Source organism: Terrapene carolina, unplaced genomic scaffold (assembly GCF_002925995.2).
Source record: "Terrapene carolina triunguis isolate 2854851 unplaced genomic scaffold, T_m_triunguis-2.0 Scaffold89, whole genome shotgun sequence".
Taxonomy (NCBI): Eukaryota; Metazoa; Chordata; order Testudines; family Emydidae; genus Terrapene; species Terrapene triunguis.
In genome coordinates this window covers 27,447,645-27,458,306 of record NW_020664440.1, presented here as the reverse complement: position 1 = coordinate 27,458,306, position 10,662 = coordinate 27,447,645, and the positions used below count along the sequence as shown (strand labels likewise).

General features: G+C 44.4%; 1 protein-coding gene across 1 annotated transcript in view; it reads right to left on the bottom strand.

Moving 5' to 3' along the window:
* Positions 1–7,541, bottom strand: part of SUSD3 (sushi domain containing 3) — a 49,286-nt gene extending 41,745 nt beyond the window's left edge. Inside the window, exon 1 of the mRNA XM_024223401.2 lies at positions 7,454–7,541. Within this exon, the coding sequence (XP_024079169.2) occupies positions 7,454–7,541 (88 nt within the window). The remainder of the gene's footprint in view (positions 1–7,453) is intronic.
* Between the last annotated feature and the right edge of the window lie 3,121 nt (positions 7,542–10,662).

Here is a 10,662-nt window from a genome sequence, read left to right as displayed (position 1 = left end):
GTGTGTGTGTGTGTGTGTGTGTGTGTGTGTGTGTGTGTGTGTGTGTGAGAGAGAGAGAGAAAATAATACTGTTAACTGGCACAGAATTAACCATGTGCAAGGGTTTAAAGGCGAACAGCAACTTGAGCTAAAAGCCATAGAGGATGAATGTTTTATCTTTACAAGATCTGCTTATGGACTTGATTCTGCAAGGTGCTGAGTATCTTTGATTTTAGCAGGAGTTGTAGGTGCTAAGCATCTTGCAGGACTGGATCCTGTAATAGGAATTAATGGATCCCAAGAGAGATATCTCCAAATCTGAGAAGAAAAGCCACAAATGCTGCACAGTACAATCCAATAAATGCACGTTTTGGCTTCCCTGATCATGAGGATTAGTGAAAGATGACAGGAACTGAAAGCGGCTTACTGTTGTTTACTACTGTAATAAAAAGGAAAAGCAAAGTGAACCATTGTAGATTAGTTGTAACAAAGCTGCTAGTGTCCTGAGCTACTGTACCAAAGCAGAGCTGTCCCTTGCCCTTTCTTGCAGAATGTGTATTTGAGATACTGAAGACCTGCATCCCTCCCAACTGCTCTTCCCCTTATGATTTGTTTAAGTAATTTATTGTTGACTTTAAGAGTGGCATACAATCGCCTGCAAGTCTGTGCGTTTAAACAGAAGAATACAATAGGATATTCTACCATTTGTTTTTAAAATGGCAGTCAAGTATTAGTCCATATCCAGGAAATGACAATAACAAGCCAAACACTGCAGTCCTTATTCACTTAGGCCCAGATTTTTAAAGGTATTCAGGCACTGATGCACTCATAGAATATCAGTTGGAAGGGACCTCAGGAGGTCATCTAATCCAACCCCCTGCTCAAAGCAAGGCCAATCCCCAGACAGATTTTTGCCCCAGATCCCTAAGTGATCCTCTCAAGGATTGAACTCACAACCTTGGGTTTAGCAGGCCAATGCTCAAACCACTGAGCTATCCCTCCCCCCAGCATTGCAACACTGCAACTCCTGATTTAGGAACCTAAATCCCACCAATAGCCAATGGGATTTTGGGTAAGTGCCTAAACCCCTTTTAGTAATGAAATTTAAGCTCCTAAATCAGTTAGGCATTGCAATGCTGAACTCAGCAACACCAAAATACCTTTAAAAATCTGGGCCTTTGGCAAAACTACCACTGACTTGTATCAGAGATTTGTCTGCACAATGGGAGTTTTGTTTATGTGCCCCAATAGTGAATGCGCCTTGCTTTCTTTTTGTGACTGGTTCAGCATTTTGTAGCTTATGCATTTAAAAATATCTCTGTCATCTAACAAAAACAAGCAAACAAAAGAAGGGAAGCATGGAAGGTATGACAGTATTCCAGCAAGGCTGTAAATCGTTTCAGCATTATTCTTATCTGTTGATAAAGCCAATACTGATCTGTAAAATAACTGTTGCTTATCAGCTACTGCAATTGAGAAAAAACATGTTAGAGTCTCCATGCTGAAATTAGCATGGGAGTGAATGGGTTCAACTGAAATAATGTATCCTAACTATTAAGAGGTGAATCCTGTACTCCTTAGTCTATATAGAAAATAATGGGAGTCTTGCCTGAGGAAGGAGAGCAGAAATTAACACTAGATACTTAACCAAAAGCATCCAGTTCTCTTTGATTTAGCTCTTAGGCTAGAAATCTTGTGATGTCAGGCTCTCTCTTGGGATTTCAGGGCTTTCCCAGTTCTGACATGATGGGAACAGCCAAACCAATAGTTCTTTTGTATTTTATTTTCCTGGTGACACCAAAACCAGGAAGTGTAGAGCTATGTGACTTCAGATTTTTAAAACCTCAGTTTCAATCCAAACCAATTGGCTCCATCCTTAACTGAAACTCAGAAGTTGAGATGTAGTTCACCTGTATAATCTGAGTAATTAATTTAAAACTAAATCAGACTAAAGCACTGGCTAATATACTGCAGGGAACAATCTTGCATTGGCAGGGATGGGACTGGACAACCTAATAAATCTTGTCCACCTCTGTTTTATGCTGTTCTAGGATTTTATGACATATACAAAAATTGTAATAATTTTACCTTTCTGTCACATAGGAGATAAACCCACATATCTATCAGCTGAAATACTGTAACCTTTACTTCTTTATCTTATATAATCAAAGATTTTACTTTGATCTCAATGGGAAAAAATGGAAAAAACTACCGGCCATATATTCCAAGTTGTCTCACATTTTGCCCAGTGGAAATAGAAGTTAAGAAGAAACCTGGAGTCTTTTTCTCCCCAAGTCTACAAACTCAAATGCATCATGGGATCACAGGAAAATAGCAAAGACCCTCTTGTCAGTCTTTGTACAGAGCAGAGTTGTTCATGGCTTTGAAGAAGAACAAGCTTACCTTTGGTCTTCCTGGACAAAGGAAGAGTAACCATAAAACCTCTGTGCACATGTTCTCTTGGCTTTTTCACTGATAAGGGTACCAATATACTTCAACACCTGCCTGCAATTCCAAAAAGCTCTGAAGTCTCTTCCTTGAGGTGCTGCTACACTAACCTCCAACATTAAATGGTTCCATGCAAAAGATCCACAAAAGAACTACAAACTCCAAATCAGGGAATGATCTGGTGAAACACCCAAGGAGTCAGGGCAAAGCCGAAGTATAGCTGTGCATACCCCACACTGGAAAAACAAAGGGCCAGATCCTCAGCTGCATCAGTGCTGTGCATGGCATAGCAGGGGTGGTAAGAAACCACTATTACATCTGCCTCCTCCCTGTACCTATGCAATCAGCCCAAGGTGTAACTTACAGCAGCCTTAGGGCTGCTCTGAGCTGTGTTTGGCTCCAAAAGACCCCAACGGGCTATTCAAGCAGCTGAGGGGGCAACAGAACAGAGGAGCACTCTGACCATGCTCCCTTTCCCAACCCTGACATGCCACCCACATTAGGGACTACAAACTGGGGGCTGAGCAGTTACATTGGCTCCTTCCACTAGGAGGCTCCCCAGGTAGCCAGTTACATCAGCATTCCAGATGCTTTTTCAGAGCAGTGCGAAGGAACTGGGGAGGCATCGGAGGGGTGGACAGTGAATATCTGCCCACCAGTATAAATACTAACAATAAATTTATGCTGCTCTGAGTAGCATTAACTTGTTCCTGTCAAAAATCCACAGTGATATGGAAAAGGTAAACATGTTTGTGGATGTTTAATCACACAAGCGATGGGGTTGGGGAAAGATGTCATCTCAGCTTTGGCAAAGGTACCTGGAACAGTCTGCCTCATCTTTCCACACACTATGCCCTTTACTGCAGACTCTTCCATCCCGAAATGTCTAGTAGTGCAGTGCTCTGCATCTTCCCCAGCACAGTTTCTGCAATACTTTGATCTCTTTGGTGTGTGGCTCTAGCCATGCCCGCTGCTGGTAATACACATTTTTTTTTGTGACTGAATAGTATAATACAGACTAACGTACATAGATCAGGTTTAAAGTACCCTTTTGAGGATCTTAGCCCACTGCCCAACATTTTATCACAAAGGAGAACATAACACCCTATGTTGGAGTCTATTTTAGGTCAAAGTGAGATAATGTGCCAGAAAAACCTACACTCAGAAATCTAGGGAGGTAGCATCATAGAAAGTGGAGCATGTTTGAACTTCACAGCTGGGAATTTTGAGGAGCTGTAACTCCCTTTGAGTTAAAAATCTTTTAAAAGAAGTTAGACTGTGCAGATGAACATCTTTTAACTTTTCTTTAGTCTTTTCTCATTAACATATTAATGCAAACAGACATGTCACACCACTTTTCTCATGGACTGCAAAAGGGATGCCTGAGGGAGTTTGGCTACATAGATCATTATCACCAGCTTCTCATTTGTGGTCTGGAAGTTTACAATGAAGACACTCTACTTGCGCAGTATGAAAAATGATCACCAGTAGTATGAAAGAGGAAAAACGATCTTGCACAGTACAATAGTTGGCCTGGGGGAACTCAGTTTGTCACCAGCACTCTTCATATATCATTTCTCCTACAAATATCCCTGCATAATTTAAAATGAGACCACATTATTTAAGTGTCTCAAATAAAGATATAATTCTAAATTATATGACAACTTGTCCATGATATTTAACTTTTGGTTCACTATCCAAACCACTAGTGCAGATTTAAAGATTGTGTCAGAGTCAGCTAATTCAATGAACATTTTTTTGACGATGAATTGGTATTTAAGTAAGATTAAATTCACGCGGAGAAGGGAACGGAACTGTTCAGTAGCCCCAGACCCTGGCCCAGGGATAGATTTCACCTCACCAACTTTTACACACATACTCACACACACATACGCGTGCATGTGCACACACTCACACACACACAGAGTTTGCCAGCCTGAAACAGACATTAATTACAGCAACAGAATGCATTACTGTCAACACAGTTATTCTACATTAATAAATAAAAATTGTTGTTCAAAATATTTACTGAGGCCTGCCATAAGTGCATAAGATGGGCTGGTTTGATAGCCTACAGCAGGTAAGTGTTATATGCTACCAAGCAATTAATTAATTCAAGGCCAGATTCACCCTGGTGGAACCAGACTTCTGAGGTGAAATACTGGCTCAGTGAAGTCAATGGGAGTTTTACCATTGATTTCAGGGGGTTCAGGATTTCATCCACGGGCCGCACTGGCAGAAGGTCTGAGCAGGATCATGACGGGACAAGCCACCTACAAGCCCTGTTTCACTTGTGGGCCCAAAGCAAAACCCCCAAACTGACCTGACACTCCTGGAGAAGGGAGCAGAGCCACACAATTTTACAAAAGTCAATGATTAATACTATTAGCATAAAAGCAGAGCAATACAATCTGTGTTTACACATAGCTCTTAATTCTCAATACATGTTTCCTAAAACTTGGTTATTTTTAATATGAATGGTTCTAATAAATCAAATGGATGGTTAAACATATGTAGTGGACATAATGTAAAGCATTACCAAAAAATGCTGGACTGAACGTGTCTGATCATTTCTACCAGTATGCTAAAATGAGATCACCAATATAGCCTGTTAGAACCACCCAAGCAAATTAAATCAGTGCAGTGTGGCATTCTTGAGGACAAGCTGAATTCTGAACAGAAAGGACGGGATTTTCAAGAGCACTCAGCACTTGGCTAACTCTGCTCCCATTAAAGTCAATGGTAAAATGCCCTAAATATTTTAGGGCCAGATCCTGCATCAGGTTCCACTAGCATCAAGCCTCACTGAAGCTAAAGGAACTCTGCACAGGTGCTGGGATCCATGTTGTCAGATTACATTGCAGAATTGGAGCTTTAATTTGTGCCTTAAATCTTTTTTCAACATGTAAGAATTCTATTCCACTAAATCACTGTGCAAGGAAAATGAGATGTTTTCATTTTCTGCCAGGTCAATCTGTAGTTGTCAGGAGATTATTTCATTTTAATAACAGAGCTTTGAATCTGATATTACAATGAAGATGTATTCCTTTCCCCTTTAAAGTGATGCTCTCATTTCATGTCTATTAATCTAAGCATTTCTTAGACACCCCCCACCACACTGTCTAAGATTTATTTACACACACACACAAATAAACTGACTTCCAACTTTTTACCATAATTTAATTCCATTCCATTATATTTAAAGTTCAATAACATTCTTTCTAGAGCAGCCTACTTAATAAGGATAGTCAATGCAGCCAGCTTGTCCTGCATGCGTTGGCTTAAAAATATGGTGCATTCCTGTTATGTTTGTTTCTTCGAAATACTTGCACAGATCAAACATACCAGTACTGCATAACCAAAAGTGTATAACCAAGTGAGTAAAGTGAACTCACTGGGCCTTTTCCCTGAGTAAGGACCGCAAGATCAGGTCCATAATTAGTACTTCAGTGCAGTAGCTCAGCATTTTCTTAAACACATTCAGATATGCTTTGGGTCCCAATAATAGAAACTATGGTCTAATGTATGCAAGCTGTTAAACTTCATGCAAACCAAGGCAATGGTTGTTGATACCGAATATTTAATCAAAACTATCATAGCAGGCAGAGAGATTTAGAAATAGAATTTTTCCTCTAAAGGCAACATTGTTTATTACTATGATTATTGTAAATGGAATCACAGCTCTGTAAAACATCTTGCTAGTGAACATGCTTTACAAGTCCCAAGCAAGCAGCTCGCATTTTTCTTTCTAACTATATTATGTCAATATTCCACCTTATCTTTTTCAAAGCTTTTAATCTGAATAGAGTCTTGACAGCTTTTCAATACAATTACACCAACGAACATGAACCTTTCCAGCCATCACTACCACTAAAAGGCTATTATGAAATGATTACCATGGAATTGCAGCTGCATTAGGGCCAAGTCATTTGCAGAGACGCTCTTTAATTTAAAACTCTTTCACTTATCTGAAAAACTTCGAGATGGTGGTGGCTGGTTAGAAGGGATGGGTCAATTCTTACAGGAATGAATCCTTCGCCCATTGAAGTCAGTGGCAAAATGCCCACTGAGTTCAATGGTGCAAGCTCAGCATAATTACCTGCATAGAAAGAAGGAATTTTGTGTAGGAGGTGATGCCAACAGAAACAGAGATGCACCTTCAAATTGAGTACTCAGGCCTCTCCTCTCGGATTGGCCCAAACAGTAACTCATCTTTGGCTTTGACTGAAAAAGTACAGGAAGCAAAGCTGATTACTGCAAACTCCCTTCTTAAAAGACCAAGGAGCCTGCATCATGGTGTGGTCCTCGCCTGAGAATAAAGGAATCAGTTACTCCTAGGATACCCAGTGCCTTACAGCTTGGGCTATTATTGCCCTGTGCTTATAACACTGTGTTATGCGGGTGCATTCCGCTAATGAGAACCTTCAGTGCGTTTGCCAACTCATCCTCTACCTGCAAGAAGCCAGCTTATCTGATGACCCCGTTTGACACCACTTGCCTCCTTGGAGCTAAGAGTCCCAAATCCAGCAAACTGAGCTATGGCTACAGCAGACAGTCAGGAAGTCAGTGCCAATTAAGGCCATTTCAAGGGATCCGGACACATTGACAATGTTTGACATTCAAAAAGCCGCTCTCCTTGGAGCCACCACGCAGCTTCGAGTGCAAGTTTATGATGTATTTCAAAACCGCACTGGAGCTGAAGTCTAACCCAGCTGGGGAAAAGGTGACCCCCAAAAGCTGAACTCAGAGGCTGCTCCCTGTTTCCTGCAAGCGGGGTGAATCCCCAGCAATGTGAGTGCCCCCGCGCACAGCTCTGACCCTCCCCGCTTCCCCGGGAGCGCAACAACCAGAGGGAAAGCAGCCGCCTCTCTCCAGCAGCGGCATCCCCCAACGCCCGGCTGACTCCCTGGCCCCGACAGCCAGGGTCCCTGCACCGGACACAACCGCTCAGCCCGCGCGGGGGGCTCTACCGAGCTGGAGTCACCCGCTCAGCTCGGCGGGGCTGCTGCAGCTCCGGCTCCCTTACCTGTGTAGTTATTCGGGGCGTTGCGCCCGTCCTCTCGGGGCCCGCCCGTCCTCGAGACATCCAGCCCGGAGGCGGTGGCCGCTTGCATGGCTGGCGCCCGGGCTGGGGTTGAGCCAGGCGAGCTCTTCCCGCAGGTGCAGGGTTCGCCGCCGCCCCTCGGAGGCGGAACGATTCGCCGCCCAGGCAGCAGGACAGGCGGCGGCTGCCAGCCCCGCCGCGCTGCTCCGTCCCGAATGCCCCGGGCGCGGCTGGAGAGCTCAGCCGGGCCGGGGTTCGCCCCCTCCCGCCCCCAGCAGACACACTCACTTCTCCTTCCCCAGATTCGCTGCTCTCACTTCCCCTCGCCGCCTGCGAACTGCAGCAGCAGCCGGGGGAAGCGGGCCGGCACCTGGAGGAGACTCCCCCCCTGCCCCCGATCTGCAGAGCTAGCCGCTTGCCCAGACTGGAGGAGAATCGTCTCCTTCCATCCAGCCCCTTTGCGCTCCGGGCTCCCCTGACAGCTTGGCAGCCAGAGATTTGCAGGCAGCCAGCTGCCCTGCTGCTGATCTAGCCTGGGCCAGGCGCGACACCGGCTCCTCAGCAGCGGGCACTACAGAGGCTGCGAGCCCCGGCCTGACACTGGGGGGGCTGATAAAGGCAGGGGAGAGCCTGGGAACGCAGCTCCCCAGCGCAGCCCGACCTGCCGGAGAGCCGTGGGCATCCACCCCCGCAGGGGCTTGGACGCCGGCTTGCTCCAAGACGTGGCTCTTTGCCCGTTGATGGCTGGCGGAACTTCCAGCCAGTGCTGTGATGGCAGGAGGGGGCTCCTGGCGATCAGCAGGCGAGGGTGGGACCCCCTCCGCCTTCCTGGATGTCACCCTTAATCCCTGGCCTTGGCGCTGATAACATAATCCCCTCCACGGCTGCCGGGGCCTGGCCTGGCTGACCGGCTGGAGGAAGCTAAACTAGCTGGACTGGGCTGAGGCTGCAGGCAAGTGTCATCTGCTTCCCCTGGGATACCCTAGTGATGAGGAGAGGGAAGTCCCAGAGAGCGAGGGCAGATGGTGGCTATATGGCGATTGGCATTTCTTGACTCAGGAGAGCGCTTCTCACATCCTCAAAAACAAATGGGAGGCAAAGGGAAGGTGCAGATAAAGGAGAATGCAGGATCAAGGAACAGCAGCAACACAAAGGTTGTAGGTGTATCTATGCAGGGGGCTTTACTTTGCAGGCAATATTACTGGGTTCGGCTGTCAGCAAGTGTTCCCTTGAGTGGCACCATCCATGCACCCAATACTGCACTACTTGACAGCAATGGTCATTACTGAGAGCAATAGAGTTTCAAGGCCCCCCACACCACTGAGCTGGAGAACTTCCATCTAAACAGATAAGGAGGACAAAGGGTGGGAGGAAGGAAGCACTATTAACATTTTACACATGGGGAACTGAGTTGCAAAGATTAAGTAACTTGTCCCACATTTCTCAAGAAGCCTGTGCAGACCCTAGTCTCCTGAATTCCAGTCCAGTGCTTTAACCACAAGATCATCTTTCCTAACTTAATGGGACATCAGCCATCTCAATACTACTTACAACAGTGTTACCACAGTGTTTGGGGCCATTGCCGGAGAATATTGGAGGATTTTTAAGGATGCAGCTTGACTCATTATTTCAAAGACCTCTTTAGAAGGAACCAAGATTTCCCATCTGTTCCATACCATGATAGCAATAACCCCTTATTGTGCTGCCGCTACAGACTGTGTCATTGTTTCCACTAGCTCGGTTTTCCTAGTGATTGTAGATCAGACCCTTCATTCCCTAAAGATACTCTCAAATACAAGCTGAAATCAAAACAAGTTTCTGCCCGAGAACAATGATTTTGTTTGCTACATTTTATATATTTAATGTAAGGTTTAAAGCTAGCAACCTACAGACGCTTCCAGTGAAGGAAGGATAAGATGCTTGAAGTTATTCTTAGTATAAAGTACCACCCATTAAGACATATTGGCCTAGATTCTCAGCCATACTGAGACTACTTTGTCTCAATCTGCAAGCACAACATGGTTATAAATTCAGCGGGTCCAACAACTGGAAAATTTCCCCATTGCAAGGGGATCCTCATGTGATGCAGAGCCATCTAATTTGTCTGGCATGGCTTGTTCATTGTAAACAATTCTGCTTCTTGCGCATCATGCCATTATATTCTAGGATCCAGCTCTGACACCGTATGTGTCACCATATGGTCACAGAAGTTTGTTCTATTATTTTACTAGGCTACAAAGTTAAACTTATTGGACAGACAGTGCCACAATCTTACTTTACAGCTGGATGGGACTTGCCACTGTGCACACCACATTTAATAGGGCACCAACCCATAACATTCACAGCTTTCACATAACACTTACAACTTTCTCTCGCTCGCTCTTTTTTTTTTTAAATAAAAGATCACAGATGGTTCTTTACTTACATTACTGTCAGTGGACGAGCATGGGGTTTGGTGATCTCTCTGATTTGCTGACGTTGGCACCAGCAGCTGATCTGGAAACGATGTACTTCAGCAGGTTGTGTTGTTTGGCGAAGCAGACGTAATAGCAGGGACAGAAGGGAGCGTCGGTCGATATTGCTGAGCATATGGAGCTGGGCCCAGACTAATTGCTGTGGCCATTAACTCTCACTCTGGTGATTTACCGTCTCATTATTTTTGAGCCAGAGCTTTGTTCCAGAACCACAGTTCATAGCAATGGACTGGAGAGATGAGATTCTACAAAACACCAAACACACAAACAATGTAACAAATTCCACTGCCAAGATTGTTTTGGCAACACATAATGGAGTGAAGTGAAATGGCTACTCAGCCACAGGTATGATATGCTACTGGATATGGACATTCTTCATTGTGAGTCCACAAAGAATACTGCCTGGTATATCCACATCTATAACTAAAATATGTCTAAAACAAAAAATTCATGTGGGTTAGAATGACAGATCAGACTTTGGGGAAATACTACAGCTTGTGATGCACTGCACTGAAATTCCTTTTCACTCCCTATGGCTACACAACAGAAGCAGAGTACAAACATGCTATGAAAGGCTGGTACCTTTCTAGATTCTACATGGAATAAAAAAAACATTTGTAATCATCATAATTAGCACTTATGTTACATAGCGACTTCCATCCAGGATCTCAAAGCACTTCACAAATATTATTTGATTAAACCTCACACTCCCGCTAA